The sequence below is a fragment of the Thunnus thynnus genome, chromosome 15 (assembly GCF_963924715.1).
Source record: "Thunnus thynnus chromosome 15, fThuThy2.1, whole genome shotgun sequence".
NCBI classification, from domain to species: Eukaryota; Metazoa; Chordata; class Actinopteri; order Scombriformes; family Scombridae; genus Thunnus; species Thunnus thynnus.
Genome location: NC_089531.1, coordinates 28,184,525 through 28,204,448, shown reverse-complemented (window position 1 = coordinate 28,204,448; position 19,924 = coordinate 28,184,525). Strand labels below are relative to the sequence as shown.

Genomic DNA, 19,924 nt, shown 5'->3' with positions numbered 1-19,924 from the left:
TGGAATTTGGTACAGACATTCATGTTACCCAGAGGATGAATTGTATTAACTTTATGGACTGTCTGACTTTTCATCTAGTTCCCCCATCAGGTCAAAATTTAAATTTGTCCAATACTTTGGTTCCCATTAGCCTCATTTGTGTTTTATGCTTTTTTAAACAGGTTAGCATGCTAACAAGCTAAACTAAGATAGCAAATCTTATACCTACTAAATATGAGCATGTTAACATTTTTATTGTGAGGAAGCTGGCATGGTGAGGTTAGCATTTAGCTCCTGTTATTCTGACTTGAGAGCATTCATGCATCATTCCAAGATGGTTAGCCTTGTTGCTAGCAGTGTAGTCACACCAGATAAATGAAAAATTCAGCTGAAATTAGGTTTTTGTTGTCATGTTTTATGTTTCTAGCAGTTATCAGGTGAAACCAGCTAACAAGCTGTGTATTAGCTGAATTCTGTCTCATTAGACCATGCTAACGAACTAAAAATAATAATCTGAGCAATGAGATTATGTTTTGAAAGCAGCAGATAAACCAGCAATTATTAATTTTTGCCTTGTAGATACAGAAAAGTGAAATAGTTAAAACTACAGCAAAAAGCAAGCAACAAGCTAGTAAATAACATCTGTAGTTAGGCCAACATTGTATTGAAGTACTAAACTGGTTTTTCTGACAGTGGTGATGTAATGAAGTGTTGTAGGGCGGCGCGTCGACACACACCTGTTCACTGCCGGTATGGGGGTTGTACGTACAAAATAACAGGGGTGGCCGTTTTGACGGATGACGTTCAGTATGTTTTGGCCTTTGATTAGTCATTAGCTTTGCAGTAACTGCACACAGAAATCAATGAAGGCATCAAATGTACTTAATAAGAACTGTGTAATCAAGCTGCAAAGCAAGTAGCCATCTTGCTGATTGTCAATATGCTTTATGGAATGACATTAATTAGAGATATTGCACACATCTCATGCAGAAGCTTATAAGGTATAACATGTTTTGATTGTATTACTGTCTCTAGTATGAATTTATGGCATGTAATATATAGCCAAACAAACCCACTAAATTTAATAATATTTCAATGTTTCATTCAAACCAATATATAAATTTCAAAGCGTTGCACAGAGAAAATCCTATGAGACAGGGAAAATGAAAAAGGTTGGAGCGAGGAGGAAGAAAAGTATCTGTGAGGTTATGAAGAAGTGAAATAACTTACATGCCTTCAGCCGTCTCAGGTCTAAAAACAAACAAATGCAGACACTTAGCTTGCTGCCATAACCCATGCATTAGCTTGTGAGAGTGTGCTGGTGATTACTGACGGCTGCAGCTGGTGGATTAGGAGTCAGATGGTGCCTCAGTTAGTGCTGTCAGATTAGACACAACTGATACTGGTGGCTAGTTAGTGGGGGGTTAGTGCTGGCTTGTTTGGGCCAGAAATGGGTTTAAAGGTTTGGACTGCTTTAGTGACAGCTTGGCAACTTTAATCAGTTGCTGAAGACTTTGACCTCTGAACTGCAATTACCTCCACAGTGACATAGTAAATGTGCTGGTCAGAGACGGAACCAGCAGCCAAATCGGCAACACGTTCCAGTAGGATAGAAGACAACCTCCTGTTTCACTTGACATATTATTAAAGGGCACTTAAGAAACATGAACACAACAATATCATGTATACTTGTCCTGATGAACTCACTTGGTTAGCTGTCCTTTGGTCTTGTTGTTGTCCACACCATTATAGGTGACTGCAGCCAGTTTCCTGCTACGGTAGTTTTCATAATGAACATTGTTTGTCACATCCTTCAGGTCCTGCATGTGGGTCCTGGAAACAACAAAAGTGGATGTAAATAAACACATTTCTCACTGAAAGAACCAATTTGCTTATTGTACACCTGCTTTGTTAAATCAATAGTCTTTCTTGTATATGTTTTCATATAGGTGTTGCACTTTGCTATATTTTCTGTGGCATCCACTCCTGAGCACAACTATTCTGGTCTCTCCATGAGAACTGTGTGGGAAAACTTTAATTGTATTCTGTTTGGCATTGGTATAGTACTTCTTCTAGTAATATGAATTATGACCTCTTCTATTATTACAGATCTGAGGGGAAATACTGCAGGTACCAGGCATTCATTTGTCACAGGGTTGAATGAGACATTTAGGCACTGACAGTCAGCCCAGCATAACCTCTCCTGTGCTGCAGATGATGTGTGTTTGTGCTCACCTGATGAGCATGTTCCGGAGGATTGTAAAATCACAGTGCTCTCCATTCTCCACTGTGAGAAGAAGCAAACAGAAGCAGAGTTTAGACGCAATAACATGATCTGATCAGAACATCATATGAACATAACTGAGACCCGTAGGGATGCTGGAAACTAGACAATAGAATATAGAGCAACTAATATTTACCAATGCAGCTACCAGTCCCATCATATCAACATATGAAAGAGGAACTACAACTTATTACAACTTGGGTTTTATTCTCATATATATTGATAATGCTGTACTGACAAAAGTAACTCAGTGCACGCATAATGTCACTGTATATGAAAACTGTGTGTGCACAATTACAGTAAGAACAGTGAGTCAAAGTTGAAGCAGGAAGTGGGTCTGTAAAATGTGATGGTTGTTTACAATGGACAGTTTGGGTAATAATGTAACAGTTAGCCTTTGTTTTCTCTTCCAAATAAGTGAGAGCTAACCCGTTAGCTTGTTTCAAATCTGTCTGATCATCTGACTGCTCGTGTTTCTTGCCTTAGTAGACTTAGTGATGTCGCCACATTGTGAGATCACAGCAATTACTTTGGTTTAGTTCAATGTTATCAGAACTGAACTTAAAATTTAAGTATACTGAAATGTTAAATATATTCATCATGACATAAATAGAAATTCTGAAAATATCAAGATGAGGGCAAAGCAGACAATATGTGATCATATGATATGCAAATATGAAAATGAACAACATACATGATGGGGTTTCTGTGCTTCATTTTCTCATTTCCTGGCCATTAATATATAGTACATACATTCTATAGTATTATATGTAGGCCGTATGTTTATATTATGTAGTGCAGTGAAATAATGTGTTAATCAAAAAGTCAACACAAGAGTAGTTAGTACAGGGTTCCAAAACAGAGAAAAAGAAGAAAAAGGTTATCAGATGAGTCAAAAATTTAATGAACTCATTTTAACTTAAGTATAGAAAGAATAATAACACTCTGTACTTTTCATTTAATTAGTTGGTGAAAACAGAAAATAGCTTTTTATTTTTGTTTTTTTACCATGGACCATTTGATCAAATATATCAAAACTTTATTTTACTCTTCAATTCATCTTTCACTAGCTTTTTTATTTAGTTTTCCTATTTTTGTGGTCTTCTTTCATCTCTTACATTTAAATCATCCATCTATCACAAATTTTATATATACTTAGCAGTATTATTACACATCTTAAATACTTTTACAACCTTTTGTGACTCAGGGTTCCATACTTACAGCCTTAAATTTAACTATTTTGTCTAAAGTCTTTTTCAGGCTCTCCAAAGCCCTGCAGATGACATAATGACATGGAGCAGCATAGATATGGATGAGTGTAGTACCAGACAGCACCAGCAGAGAGCATCATGTGCTGCTTTTCTGTCCCTCCTACAGTAAACTCACCACAGTCCCCTGAGGTTTCTCTGGACTGCTGTGGTAGAGTGACTCACATAGCTTCTCAGGGACCTTGCCCTCTTTCTCTCTCCCGCCCTCTCTCCATATTTATGCTGACATGGAGCCAGAAACATTTTTGGTATTCCAAAACTCACTCTCCATGAACGGCAAACCAGTTTCATGGTAGCACTCCTACATGTGATCCACTAAGCACTTCTTACGCAGTTGTATTTTTTTGAGACGACAGAAAGAGTCTGAACATCAGATTTAATATGATCTGCAATGTTCCCATCACTGCCTCCAATTTATTTGTTACAGTAAATACCTCTGAGCTTAGTCACATTCAGACTGTGTCCTCATCACTTCAAGCTGAATATGTTGTCATGTTACATATGTCTAACCGCAGTGTGACTGAAACTTCCTGTGTCATGTCAAACAAAACCCTCATATCCTGTGCTGAAGAGAAATGTCTGACTTCGGTGTGTCTCTGTGTGTGCGACTAGCAGCAGAACAAACACAAGCCAACTGTGTCGGGGCCAATTCATACAAAATACGAATAAAGTTTACATAAACTGGTATTTTATTCATCATTTTAGGAATGAAACTGATTCAACATACAAGTATTAAAGTGACCCTGTGGAATAATCTTTTAATCCTGTAATCTTCTTGTAATCAACTGGTCTAAATTCAGTGTTTCTCACTAAAACACACTGGGCCTCATGCAAGAACATTTTCCTATTCTTTTCCTGATCTCTCATTTTTCAAGTTTTTCTTCAAACAACAGTCAGGAGTCCATATGAACATTGACACATGTTTTTCTTGCTGTTCATACTGACCATTAGAAGATCCCTTCATAATGCACTTACAATGGAAGTGATGGGGGACAAAATCCACAGTCCTCCTTCTGTGCAAAAAATGTATTTAAAAGTTTATCTCAAGCTAATATGAAGCTTCAGCGTCCAAATGAGTCAAATCAAGTAGATATCTTTCAACATTACAGTCTTTTTAGTGCCAAAGTTCCTCTTTTTGTTACTAAACTTCCACCTGCAGCTCAACAGGGAAACACTGTCCGAGGAAACACAAAGAGGGAATTTGATGCTAAAAAGACTGTAAATGTGTCAGATATCCACTTGATATGACTAACTCAGACTGCTGAAGCCTCATATAAGCTTCACATCAACTTTTAAATGACTGTGTGGACACACTGTGGATTTTGGCCTCCATCACTTACATTGAAAGCACATTTGAAGGGTCATTTAATATCTAGTATGAACAGGAGGAATGATTACAGCGAGGAAAAGCTCTTTCACTGTTCATATAGACACCTGACTGTTGCTCTAAGACACACATTAAAAATTTTGAACCAGTCCTTGAAACTACTATTTTCATTTATTCATTTTTTCCCCATTCTTCATTCATTTCCATGACAACATGGCCGCTCCATATGCTGACGATCATGTGACACAATCAAAAGCTCCAGAACAGTCACTGAGTGGACCTCAGTGTATCGCGTTTACACCTGTTTGTGTTTGATGTTTCACCTGTTTGACTTTTTTTTTCCCTCAGTCTTTTATTGGCTGCCTGAACCACATATTTGTATCACCGCCCTCTGCAGTTGGCAGGAGTGTGTATTGTGTCACAGCAGACTTGTGAGTACATGTGTAGCCAGTTTAGTACAACATACAAACAAAGCAGGTGCCTGCTCATCACTGTGCTGTTCCATAGCATCTCTAGTGATCAAAAAGTACCTTTAACTTACTTTGTGTTATTATCCATCTTGAGTTTCAACATGTTATCGTGTTGGAATGAAGTTACCATGATGGAAAAATGTTACTTGAACATGCTATCATTTATATCTTGTTACTGACCAAATTTTGTTAGCAGTTTTTCAATTGCTGGATCTAGAACTTGTTTCACTGTTGGTCATCTTGAAAACATTAGATTATTAATTAAATTACAAAATTAAAAAAATACATGAGTAAGTGTTTAGAACATGAATGATTTTTCTGTGTGTGTGTTGCGTGTGTGATGAACACTGCGATGAAAGCAAAACAAGAGCGCATGGGTTGTGTTACTGCTTTGCAAACCATCTACACATGATATTCAGTAATCCAATAAAACTGTGGAAATATTTGTGTGTGCGGGTGTGTGTGTGTGTGTGTGTGTGTGTGTGTGTGTGTGATTCCACTTAGTTGATCAATTTACAGGCTGGGATCAGTTGACCTTTGACCTCTCACCTTCAGCCACACCCCAGGGGTACTGCCTCCCGCGCACTCGCTTTCCATTGACCTCGATAATGGTGTTACTACCCACTACAGCCAGGGGTAAACGATCCTGCAGAAAGGAGGGAGGGGACACAACTGTTGCATAGCTCACACACACACAACGGCTAAAAATACACCGTAGGCTGTGGGTGTGTACTAACATACACGGAAACACTGCATGTATGACATACATAAAAAAAAGACATTACATTAAATTAAAAGTGTTCAGTGCAACTAAAAAAAAAACAGAGCGACAGATTTATTGGAAGGTTGCTTCAACAGAACAGACCTTGATCTTCCTGACTATCTTCATCTCCTCCTCATCGTCCGTCTCTGGGAACTCGTAGATTTTGATTTTGTGCTCTTGGATCTCTTTCATGATCTACACACAGTTAGAGAGGAGGAGACAGAGGGTGGAGGGGTGAGATGGAAAAACAGCGTGAGAGGTAATGTAGTGAAGTGAGCTCTATGTGGGACGGACAGGTCAATAGTCACACTAGAGGTTAGTCGATACACACAGGAGGAGGATCCTATAATTTGATTATGGGGCTTTTGATGGATAATGAAGAAAGAGATTATTTGAACTTGTCAGAGAGTCAAACACAAAGCTGTGGATGTCTATTGTGAAAGCAGATCACATCTGCTTTTATTAAGGCTGAGTATTATTTGAAATGTATCAAGACTGGTGCCAATAAGAGGCCCAGAGTTTCTGTAACAATACTAACCATACTTTCCCCACATGTTCCACTAAATACATACAGTATCCTTTAGGAAATTAAGCCAACTTTCTATAATGTAATGCAACAATTAGTTGATTAATTGATCTGTTGATCGAAAGAAAATTAATGTTCAACTATTTTGATAATCAAATAGTCATTTTGATTTTCATTTTTATACTGGTGATCAAATAAAACAAGACAAGACAAGTTTTGAAATTTTATAGACCAAATAATTAATTGATTAATTAAGATAATCAGCAGATTAACTGATCATGATAATAATCAAAATAATCATTTGTTGCAGCCATAAAATGCATTTAAATAATTAATTGTGTCTACACACAAGCAGTTGTAGAAGAGCTTAACCTATATATAATACAGTCTTTATTTAGCTAAATTATTACTGAATTCATGAATTATCAGATCAAATAATTTCATCAATTTTTGTTGATGCCAAAACAATTTGGAGCAAAGTCATGAAGAGTTATTGTGACCAAAACATGAAGTTTGCTATGTGTAGTTCTCATAATTACTGAAATGCTCCAAAAATAGTGAATGTGAAGTATTTCTGTGATCATGAGTAGCAAAGTGCAGATTCCCACTGTATTACTTTATAACATGAATAATGTAATCCTACTATTTACCTCACAATTATCATGATGAAAGACTCAAATAATTACAGCTGTGACAACTGTCAAGAGTTGTCAGAGTTAAACTTCTGTTTGTACTCAACATATTGAGATTTGATAGCCAGCCCTGGCCTTTATAGCAACTGTTTATCTAATCAGGTTGTTATAGCAACTGTTTCTAAACTAAACTGATAATTGTGTCAAACAGTGATTAGCAGGATTAGTTTCATGTCAATCAAAGCCATCAAATACTTTATGTCGTAATCTAAGTATTAAATATTAAGTAAATACTGAGGCTATGACAGCACAAGAAAGAATACAGAATAAACTTAATATATAGAAGATTAAGATCATTTCATTCATCACATCACTTGCTGTATTATGTCAGACTGCACTTAACAACAAAGAAATGAAACTTTCAGCTTCAGCCTGTATCTGATCCATCTAGAAGCTGCATAAAGCTGCAACTACAAACATACAAGTAAAGCACAGTGTACTGGACAGTGGACATGAACTGGAAAGAACCCTGTCAATACAGCACGTAGCCCATAGGGCTGGGCTGATGTAAAAGTTTTCAAAGCGTTTGATATTAAGCCAAATACTGGACTGGTAATACCGAATTTTACTAGATGTTGCAAGTGACTCATCCTCTCCAGAGTGGAAGGTAATGAGAGTCAATGAGTGAGAGTGTAGTAGCACCACAGTCAGGAGTGACACATCGTGTTTTAATTCCCTTAACAACCATTCAACTTAACACCAAACAGAATATGCATAATGTGCACGTGTCCAATGGTCAAACTGCACACAGAGGTAGGAACATGTCTTTATGTAGCTCAGTAAACGTCAGATAACTATCTTGACATATTATTGACTGAAGGTCTGATCTGACGATCTCTTCTGTGTTGCAGTACATTTGTAAATGCTCAGGACACAGCATAAATCTCTCAAATCAAGTTTGCGAATCATCGAAATCGCCATTTTCTAACCGTCATTGGGTTAGCTCTTTGCACATAATTCACCACCCAATAACATAGCTTATAACTGGAAGAGAGAGAGCGTAAACATGGCTGCAAACAAGAGCTGTTTGTACAGTTGATATGAGATAAATAAGTACATAAAACATAAAATTTTTGCTTTTATAATTTTTTGAAAGTGTCCAAAAATAATGCAGTGGTTCCTTGATGGATTATCTAGCACCTGGATGGATTATAAGAGCAGACGACGGCTCGTCTAACCTCTGAATGGTGTGGTGCAGGGCAGTTGCTACATACATCTGTTACAGAGATATTATTAAGAGTAACAAGTGAGTGCTTTTGTAATTGTAGACAACTGATAAGAACTCAGAGGGCTAATATGACGTTGTCATATTTCTTATTACTACTGTAAGTTGCCAGAATGCTTCATAATTATAAACGCTGGTTCAATTAGTTCACATATAATCAAATTGGTTTCAGCTCGTACACCAAGCCTGACTGGCAAAACCAGAAACCGCCCCAACTCTAGTAGTCACGATAGCAAACTGATCACACACCTGTTTCTTGAACAGTTGACACTCCTCTGGAGTCATTGTGTCGGCTTTGGCGATGAGAGGGATGATGTTTACTTTTTCGTGTAACCGTTTCATGAATTCAATATCAAGAGGCTTCAGTCTGGAGAGGGAAGCAAAGAGAAGAGACAGTTTAAAGGTTAGTGTCAGTGAATGGATCTGCTTTAAGTGGAGCTGCAGGGATGGGTGAAGCAGTGAGCTCCTGTCACACAGCCTGCAGGGCTGGAAGTCATGTTTAATGGCTTGGCTGACCTCAAACTGCACATGTGAATGGCCCAGACAGCAGAGTAAATCTGAGCTGATTGGAATCCTCTTTCAAACGGCATTATAGTGTTTTGCTGTTGTTTGTGCATTTGTTTGTGTGTTGCTGCCAGAGCATCTACAAAAGGTTCTCTTTGGATGAATTATGTACTGTAGTCTCTAAACTAGTCCATAACCCACATAAAACGCCACATGATATCAAATATCGCACATCTGTGATATCTGTGATACTGGCATTGGAAAATGTAAATCCAATCCATGTTAGACCATGTGATAAGCCATGTAATATTTATTTCCCAGATTTCAAAGAGAGTTATAGGTTGTTCTTGGCTGTTTTCACATTCATGGTAGTTTATTTAATCTTGTTGCATGACCAGCTGCTATTGTCTCCATCTGTGAGAGGGAAGCTGTGGACAAGTGTTTGGCTTGGGAGTGTTTCAAGCACTACTCTTCTCAGTTATTCCACATATGGCCCTTTGGCTGTTTCTTAATGCAGAAAAGGTTTTAATCTTAAACTATATCCATGATCACGTAGTGACTGCGTAACAGATTGATGGTAAATCTTGAAAAACAGCTGACATACAAACATGAAACAGGATTGCAGTGGATTATGTATTGATAATGCATTTTTCATACCATGCACTGAGTGGAAAAAACATTTCTTTGTGTCCACCCACCATTACTGGTGGGTGGACACAAACTGGAAACACATAATGATTCACAAACTGGAAATTCATGTAAACAATATGTCTCCCTTGACTAAACTTAGTGTTTCAGTATTTGATAATCATTTCTGTTTGCTTTTCTGCAGTCACTACTGTATAAAGTTCTTCTCTTCCTGGTTCTTGTTAACAAGATGAATGAACATGGTGGAGATTTTAGGCTTTATAGAATTGGATCCTGGGATTTTTAGCATGTGTGTTCATGTGTCTGTGTGTTTGTGTACTTGAGGACTATCACATGTACTGAAATAAAGATGCCTTCCCAAACCTCGTTAACATTTTCAGGCAACTGTTGTAGATATATTCTGAGCTTAAACTGCCGCAGTCTTGATCAATGTTTCACCTGCAGCAACAGGTTTCCCAAGCTTTTCAACACAATTTCCAAGAACAAGGCTTCCATTCCTCAAACTACCTAAATAACTGCACCGCACACAGTAATAACCTCAGGCAGGGCTGTAACATAAAACAGGTCAAAGGGTCCAATAATTCTGCATTGTTGAGTTGTTTCTTTTTATTCATACCAGTGTTCCTTTGAGAGGAAATGTTATATTGAAAAAATATGGCCACATTATCTAACAACTACGAATGTTAATTATCCACAATTCTGTTTTTAAAATCAAGAGTAATTTATGGTGTGAAAGAGTGGTATATATCCAGAAGTCATCATTTCAAAATCATGGAAAAACCATCAACCTAAGTGAGAACACCTCACTGTCCACTTCTGCTCATAGCTGGTAAGGTAAACATCTCCAGACACAGGGCTGTGTATACATTCAGTGAACGCAGCTGTATACAAGCTGAGAAGCTCTGCCCAAGCGGTTGATGGAAACGTTATCTTGTCCACTGGGTTTGCTATGGCTACCCTGGCATTTACACCCACATTTGTCCAGCTTTATCTAACACTGGTTGAACTGTGGAGAGAAAAGGGTGTGCAACATGTTTTTGTAGATGTGAAGATGTGAAAAGAGACTCAAATTCAACAAAAAAATACAACATAGATTCAACAACGTTAGGTCATATTTACTTGTAAAATTGCAAAACTTGGAAAATGCATTTGTGAACACCATCATTTTTTCCCAAATCATCAAACACAATGTAAATCTTGTTTTTATTTGTGGAGCAGGAAGCACACATTTCTCACTAATAATGAGACATTTTTCTCCATAATAAAACCTAGTTCAGCTGCAGTTTTTGGCTAAATGCAGAAAGTTGTGTAAAGCTAGCTCTAATACACTGATGACAAAAAGTGATTTCATGACATCGCACTTGATCCAAATGCACAAAAACAGTGCATAGTCCAAGATGTATTTATTAAACTCTTAAACATGTCCCAGGAGCCTGATTAACAAATACAACCAGCCTTATAAATCCCTGTAGTCTGAGCTGTGAACTTTACACTTATTAAAGGGCCAATGCTGGTCTGATGTTTTAGTGCAACCCTTACACACTTACACACTCCAGGGTAGATGCTGAAAATGAATGGATCCTTATGGTGCTTTTCTTTAGCCAAGAGAGCCAACAAGACTGTGGTCAGAAATCCACACTGGGTCACTGTGGCCAACAGGCTCAACAGTGCTGGACTGCAAAACCACCTTTTGTTGTAGGCAGCACAGCATGGCCAAGTGTATGAGCCAGTCAGGCCAACTGTGTGTGTGTGTGTGTGTGTGTGTGTGTGTGTGTGTGTATGCTTGGCAGTGGCCAGAGCCAAGACACAGATGGGAGGAATGGGGTCTTCAGGTCAGCGAGCTCAGAACAGATTACACCAGTGTTATTCCTGCCTGGTAGCCTGGTAGGAAGCCACAGTCAGAGCTGCATGGGTTTGGTCTACTTGGCCAGAGAATCATGCAGCGGGGGAGAAACACTGAAACACAACAGCTGACTGTACTGTTCCCATATGAGTCCACACCATAATGAGTGAGAGGAAAACTTCTTCAAGAACAGTCTCATACTTAAAGTCCCTGATCTTTCACCTTACTGGCATTTTTGGGGCAATTTCTCAGTCTCCAAAAATGGTATCTCCTGTGGAGTTTCTCAAGGATCCATCCTAGGCCCCCTCTTCTTTTCCTTCTACATGCTTCCTCTTAGGCATGGCTATTAAAGGTAGAGTCAGTCATTCTGGAAAAAGACTGTTGATATTTGAACTAAACACCCAAACAAATATACCCCTCCCTTCATGCTTCTTCAGAATTTCCACCCCCCAAATTCATGGACGTGCATTGCCATTGCCAAGCCCTCCTTTACCATTCAACGGGTGCTGGAGACGGGAGACTGTCATGTCCTTGCACAGACAGCTGCTCTGATGACTTCACCATGTCCTGTACATGAGCACGAACACACCCTGCCGATTGGCTGGAATAGTGATGTGTGGCTTGCTCCCGACCAGTTTGTTTGTTTCCCATTTACGGAGCCAGTGTTGTGTATGAACACAGGATTTTTCAAACACAGAAGGGACAGCTAGCAGACTGTGAGATATTCGCTGAATTTGAAAAAAAGTGTATTGACCAATTTTGCTCCAGAATCATTGACTCTACCTTTAACTACAGAAATTAAATAACCAGGGTGATTTAAAGACATGTCAGGACTCTCCAAATGATATGAGAAATTAGATTAACTTTGGTTAACTTTCTCTAGCTGAAGAGAAAGTTTCTGCCAAGTCTGAGATGGTTATTTGTGGCTCTCAAAAGACAAATCCTTTGGCTGAACATGTTAGTTCCTCTGCCAAAAAAACTTGGTGTCATTTTGGAATTTGAGTATAGTTTTGAGAAGTAACTAATTCAGTGGTTAATTCCAGTTTCTTCCAGCTGCGAACAATATCCAAAGTCAGGTCTTGCCTCTCACCCCTTTGGCATTTGGACCAACAGAACTCATTGTATGTCCCAGTGTGTCTGTTCTACTGTATAACTATGTTGTGTGTTCTTACATAGCTGATCTTAAACCATCCTTTAAATGTTGAGCAGCAGTTTGGACAACATGTGTTTTTAAATGGAATCTAAACGCTAGAATTGTTGAAGAAATTTCCAATCCTAGTAACTCCAGTTATGCCTCCAACCCTAGCCATGAAGGAGGGTTGGCTGATGTAGACTGACTCATACAGATAGGACCATGATGTGGATTTGACCCATGTCACTGTGCAGGTCTGAATGGGGTACAAGAGGGTCAGGGCTTAGGACAAAGTCAATTCTAGACCACAGAAAGAATTCTGGCAATTATATAGTCTAGTTCATTAGCAATTGTACACTTTATATGTAATGCATTTCTTTCTAGCCTCATTAACTTTGGTTTTCTAAAGGAACCAATTATCAGGGTTACTTTGTGAGTCAATTGAATGACATTTAATGCAATGAATGTGTGAAACAAGCCTGAATGTACATTGTTCGATTCCATTGAAGTGGTCGGTTTGTAAAAAATTCAAATACCGTACAAATTTGAACTTCTGTGACATTCCAGGTGATGAATGTGAAGTCTGGAAAACCTACCCATGTCCAGACGGGGCGATGAAATACAGGCAGCATTGCACTCTGCTGTCTGGCATCAGCCGTCTGTTGACCCGCGACTCTGCGTTGAGGTAGTCCTCAAACTTACTGTCAATGTAATCAATGACCGGCTGCCAGCTGAGGATGACACATCATCTAAATTAATGTCAGGAGTGTCCCAAGTTTGTGATCAAAACTGCGGATTAACTCATAAAGCAGTGACAGATGGCTGAGCTCACCAGTTACTGTTGTCAACAGCATCACCAAAGCCCGGGGTGTCGACGATGGTGAGCAGAAGATGCACTCCTCCTTCTTTTATCAGAACCTTCGACTGTTCCACCTGCAAAGAGCAAGGACGTTGAACGTCATTTCAAACATTTGCAAATAATTATAAGATTATTGCAGGCTAGATGGCCAATACTATCTCCTTACTTGTTTGCAATATTTTAATTTAATTTAAGTTATATTACATTCAATTCCCTTAGACCATTTAAGCTACACAGTTCTATGTAAGTGCAAGAAAGTTATTTTTGTAAATGCTGTACAAAAACAGAAAAAAGTCACATGCTGACAGTCCCAAGAGTTTTTAAATCTACCAACATACACCGCACACATCACGTTAACCATCTACTCCAGCCTCTAATGCTTCATATCTGATACCAGTTAGTATTTTACTGCTTCTCAAATCTAATTCCTGTTTGCAGAGAGGTTGATTTTCCACCAGTGATAAGACAAACAACAAGGCATGCTTTCAATTATAATCTGACAGACAAGTAACTGACAGTCAGATAGAATCAAACGACTGTAGGACCACATCATCTGCACCAGTTGGTGTTCCACAGAGATGATTCACTTGTAAGTCACACCACTTTGAATCTTTACCATTAGTTTGTCAAGGCTCTCGATCCCCAGTAAGAAGTACAAATGTATGGGAGAAAATAATTGTCAATAAGATTTTGACTTGTGAAATGATGTTAAGAAACAATTTCATGGCCTCTTGTCAGTATCACTGTGTAAACCTGTGAGAAACTATATTTCGTGCACAAATTATGTCAACGGAGAGATTACACAAAGACAAAGACTACACAAAGAGAAAAATATGCCAATCACCAGACAAGAACATTGATATTGGACAATTCTGCAAAACCCCTAATTATGTTCAATGACAAAAAAGTCCAGTATCAACATTTCTAAAGTAAAGTTCTGTGGCAACTGTGGTATGGTTGAGGGTACAGAAAGATCACAATTATGGCAAATGACTAAGGTATGGTCAGGGTTAGGCAACTATAACAGTTGGTTAAGGTCAGGGAAGGATTGTGTTTATAGTTAATAAAAAGGTGAAAGTTAATTGCAGCTCTTTGACAGGAGGCGAACTCCAGTTTCCTGCATGGAGGTCAGACTCATAACACTTCATCCACCACCTGAACTCGACACATTACTTCTGCACCAACACTGAACAATAGAATTGGACAAAAAAAAAGCAGCTGTAGGTGCTGAAAAACTCTGGTTCTGACCACATCAGAAAGGCCAGAAGGGTTGAGCTTTGATCAGCGTGGGTTCGAGGAAGGACTCGTGATCAGCAGATGAACTTTGATTTAATCAGCAGATCTGTACCAGACCTTGTCTGCTACTCTGATGTCAGACTCAGAGCTTTCAGACTGTGAGTGAATGATGAGAAACAGTCAGTACTGCTGAGGTCAAGTCGGGTCCACATAGCATGATCAACATCAACATTACAACATTCCATGACAATACATACACAATGCATAGCCTTTGATTGCAGTCTTAGTCTGCACATGTTTTTTTTCTTCTTAAGCTGATGACTTGAGATAAAGAATAATGAGTGTTGTGAAGGTTGTGTAACACTGTAAGAAAGCTGCTGGTTTCACTGAGGAGAAAGACACACTGAAGCTTAACCTCAGCTAAACTGAGCCAATACCTTACACTTAAGTAGCACCGCAGAATGCCTGTGGTACGCTCACTGACTGGGGCTGGGCTGCACTTTCACTCAACCACACGGCGGTTACTCTGCCAAACCAGGTTCTCACAACACAACAAACCTCCTCAACAAAGGAAAAGGGAGTCAAAGAACAAGACAGACATTTGGTGCTAATTTCTGTCCATTTCCGACCAGACATGGTAAGGCCATGAAGCTCCAAGAACTAGACTAAATGCGAGATTGTACCAGGTTTAGTTGGTTAGGTGCTCCAGCAAACACAACAGGCAGTGGTTGAGGGTGTCTGGGGGGATGACGGGGATATCATGTCCTTGTTGCTGCACTAGTGAAGTTCTTGCCTGTTGTCTTGGCACCAATGTAGGGAGATGTGGGATGGTTTTCCATCCATGTAATGAAAGACCTTGATCTGTCAGACATTCATACCTGTTTATTTTATCCGTAAATACTTTTAACACTTTACTATACTATATTCTTTTCTTCTCTAGAGAAATTATCAGTCACTTTAAGAATTTCTAAGTTAGGCTTTGATTCATATCACATCAGCAACTTCATACTTCTGAATCTGATCCTTCAGTATTTGGAGTAGCTGGTGAAGTACAGTAGGCACCAGCTGTTCATTAAATGTGCCAGATACATATAATTAACATTTCATTTCACTAAAAACTGATGGTTTTCTGCTTCTCAGCCAACAAGAGGTGCATTAGACATCTGTTACTTGCAGATGTTAAAAGGTAAATCTAAGATTCAATAATAATAAGATTCAATAAGGGATATGTGTATAACTTGATTTGATACTGGATTCAAATTTGATAAAATCAATTTTTGGGAAAAAAAGCCTAAATTCTCAGATTCCAGCTTTTCAAATATGCGTTTGTGTTTTCTGGTTTCTTAAGTCTTCTGTGACAGTAAACTGAATATCTTTAGGTTGTGGATTGTTTGTCATGACAAAAGAAGACATTTGAGGATGTCACTTTAATTGACATCAGTAATGAAAATAACCGTTAGTTGCAGCCTTATGTAATTACAAAAATGCTTTTCCTGATATGACATGTCAAAATGTCTCCTCTAAAAAAAAAGGATGTATCGAGCTCAGATAAGATGACCTCTTCTTCTTGCACACATCCTGATGACACTTGGTTATCACTGACTGGCTCTCTCACACACACTCACACACACACACACACACACACACACACACGCACGCACGCACGCACACACACACACACACACACACACACACACACACACACACACACACACAACTGCAGCACAGGATCCCCTGCAAAGCATTTACAGCAGACCTTAATCCCTTTGACCCCCACCCACACTTACTGGTGTCTGTCATGTAGTCTGGCTGTCTTTAAACTGACCTCTGACCTGCAGAGCTGGGCTGCCCAGAAGTAATGACTATCGTACAGTGTGTGGCAAGCTGAGTAAATTAACTTTTAGAAACTTTTAAAAGGCACTAAGACTTAAATATGCCTTATTTTATACCCAAACTAATGTAAAAATGAAAGCTACTGCAGAGCTGCTGGAGTAAACTGGCTCTGTGTGACTGATCAGTAAGAGATGATACTGCTAAGAAGAGACTGCAATATTTTAAATACCTTTATAACCATGTCACTGTGAAAGAAAGATGCTTGTGATGCTATAAATGTCTGGGAGGATCTCGACAGGCTGAAATAGATGAGAACATGTTGAACTTCACAGTCAAAGATGGTACAATGTTTAAGATAAATGTGTAGGACTGCTGAGTGGACGGTATTGTGATGAATGCTGCGGTGTCTCTCTTCTTCTACTCCATAAAAAGGATGAGTCAAGCCACAGACATGTCTATTAACCAGACGGGCTGCCCACAGACAGTGAGCTCATGGGAAAAGGAACAACAACACTAGATTACACCATGTTGCACAAGGATGGTAACGTGAGACGTCAGTACTACAGTCTGTACCAGTGTTTGACTGGATCACAGGACTGCAAGCGATGTGATATACTGTGAATGGATTGTGGGAAAACAAACCACATATGATGAAGTTATGTCATCAGCCCTCTACAAGTTGGTCCATATGTGGGAATTAAACATCTGTGATACAAAAGTAAACATGAGGATAGCCTCTTCATCACAACTCAAAATACAGGTTTGATGGATTGACAGGTTTTCACTTTGATTGGAGTCCAAATGACTGAGCAACTCAAAAATGAGCTTCTCAAGGTTGCCTGTAGGTCAGGTTTACCTTTCATTAACTTTGACAGTGAATTTGCACAGATAGCTGACACAAACGCTCTTACATTCTGTTTGAAGAAGATTATTCTACATTTGTGCCATCGCCCTGTTTAGTACAACATCATAGTATCTGAGTACAAACTGCAGCATCATTCTAACACATCGTTTACAGTCTGTGATCACTCTGTTTAACATTTATTCATGACACACATGGAAATGGTGATATCTCTATCATTTCAGGGCTGAGAAAAGGGCAAATTCCTTGAATTGAAAGCTAATAGCCAAATCACTTTTCAAATACATATTGTATATGTATGAAAATATGCTTGTGATTTATATACTTGAAACAATAAATCATTTGTGAGTGACTGTCTTCAGTCACTATAAAACAATCTATGATCATTGTTCTGTTGGCCAATATTTGTATCCAGGCTTAACTTCAATCATTTATAGATCAATTGAAGAAGGTGTCATTCAATTAAAAATTGCATGAAAGCAAAAGCTTTATGGATAACATGTATTATATCTGTATCAATATATACTGTCATACAGCAAAGGAAAATCAATGAGAGACAAGGAACTTCATCTGCCGGTGAAGGCCGTGAGATGCGACTAAACTTCTGGACAAAGCTTGTAAGTGGACACTGAGTAAAGATTATTTATATCAAACTGCTATTTCTAAGATCAAGAATGAACTTTCATGCTCAAAAGTCACAAACAGTTCATGGGTAAAATAACAGGAATGTCAGTTTTTGGTTGATACTGTGAATAAATAACTGATGAATCACATCAGGCCTCCAACTCAACACTGAATCTGCTGGCTTTCTTTATTATTTAATTAACTGCTGTTGATAAAATGCTGGAAAATACTGAAAAAATGTTTCCCACCATTTCACCAAGTTGCTTGTTTTGTTTGACCAACAGTACAAAACTCAAATACATTCAATTTACTATCATAGAGGACTAAAAGAAAACAGCATTTGAGAAGTCAGAACCAGTGGATTCTTTGGATGGATTATCAAAATCATTGCCAAAAACAACGATGCAAGAATCATACAAAATATCAATTTGCAATGCTGCCCACGATGGCTTAATATGACCAAATATATTTAAGTGATCTAGACATCATGGTTTAAAGTAAACAGCAAAATCTGACAGTTTATTGTCTCACATTATGTATATCATCATATCGCCTACACCCTATTGTACAACCATGTTGGTCAAAAATATTCCAGTAAAAAACTTGTCATTACTACTAGTGAGGCTAAAACTACTCTAAGTGAATGGAGTGACTCGCAGTCCAACAGAGCCTTTGTTGAATATGTGAGGGACACTGCCCTTTATATGAAACATATTTCATCAGACTATCTTGTTATTTTAATCTCTAAAATTCCACTGAAGCAGGAACAAGTGCCTGATATAAAAAGCGAGGCGTGTCTGTGCATTGGCAGGACAAGACTGAGCCCAGCGCACATGGCAATTTGCTGGCTAATCATCAAGCCCCTGTCCTTGTATGCTCAGCGGCCTGGCCGGCCCTTATTAACTAGGAACAACAGAGACGGCTGCTCTGCTCTATCACTTCTGATAGTTAACACCCATTCTGTCAGCTCGCACAGTCATCTTTTCTTTCTAATGGACTGGATTTCATTAGACGCAGCATTCCACCGGGTTTCATCACATTTCTTTGGCATGAGTTGGAGAAAAAGTGGCCACAATTATTTGAAATGTAATTAGTTTGTGGTTCCTGGAGAGAGAAAAAGGAGAGTTCTCTGTTCCTCCATATTTATCTTTTGGTCCTTTTGAGGATAAACAACAATCAAAACACACATACATACTGTATTAATTTCAAGTCTATATTTCATCTACACTGGGACTGGAAACCTTGGGGAATCCTCAAACATTCAGTCTGGGCGCCAACCAAAGCACACAAAGTGTAAATCTGCTTTAAAGTTTTAATAAGAGCTGAGGAGGTGTAATAGGCAGGTAAACAAATTGGAAGCAGCAGTGGGGTGAGGGCAGACAGAGCTCCTCAGTGTGTTGCCAGGGATTAAAGGAGATTTAGAGCAAAGCAGTGGATCACAAGGAACAGGTGAAGGGAAGATCCTCAACATGTAGCTGATCTGCTGTACACTAACCCAAACAGAACCATTACAACTCCCTGCTAGAGGAGAGAGAGAGAGAGAAGAGCACTGTCGCTGGAGCTCCTTCACACCAACAGTATCACCTTTCACTCTTCAAAAGGAAGCTCAAGTAAAACTATGCAGCTGCGAGCTCTATTTGAGGAAAATGTCAAACCCTTATCCTCTGTAGCTTCTCTGCAAACAGCATTGAAGATTTAGAACTTGAAGCACAAACCACATGCCTCGCACATACAATATCGCTCCTGGTTGCAACTTCATTCTTGGCGCAGTCAAACCTGCAGCTTTAGTGTCTGCTATTGCTTAATTTAACATGACAATGATTCAACCTACAGTCAGCTCATGAAAGCT

The 19,924-nt window shown here is 38.8% G+C and overlaps 1 protein-coding gene across 2 annotated transcripts in view; it reads right to left on the bottom strand.

Annotated features, from left to right (window-relative positions):
• septin7a (septin 7a) overlaps positions 1–19,924 on the bottom strand; it is a 48,071-nt gene that overhangs the window by 3,311 nt on the left and 24,836 nt on the right. Inside the window, exons 4-11 of one of the 2 annotated variants that reach the window (XM_067611629.1) lie at positions 13,494–13,594; positions 13,258–13,392; positions 8,784–8,901; positions 6,194–6,286; positions 5,878–5,974; positions 2,215–2,266; positions 1,687–1,812; positions 1,210–1,230 (exon numbers count right to left, since the gene is read on the bottom strand). In XM_067611629.1, the coding sequence (XP_067467730.1) occupies positions 1,210–1,230; positions 1,687–1,812; positions 2,215–2,266; positions 5,878–5,974; positions 6,194–6,286; positions 8,784–8,901; positions 13,258–13,392; positions 13,494–13,594 (743 nt within the window). The remainder of the gene's footprint in view (positions 1–1,209; positions 1,231–1,686; positions 1,813–2,214; positions 2,267–5,877; positions 5,975–6,193; positions 6,287–8,783; positions 8,902–13,257; positions 13,393–13,493; positions 13,595–19,924) is intronic. The other variant, XM_067611630.1, reaches the window with a different exon arrangement.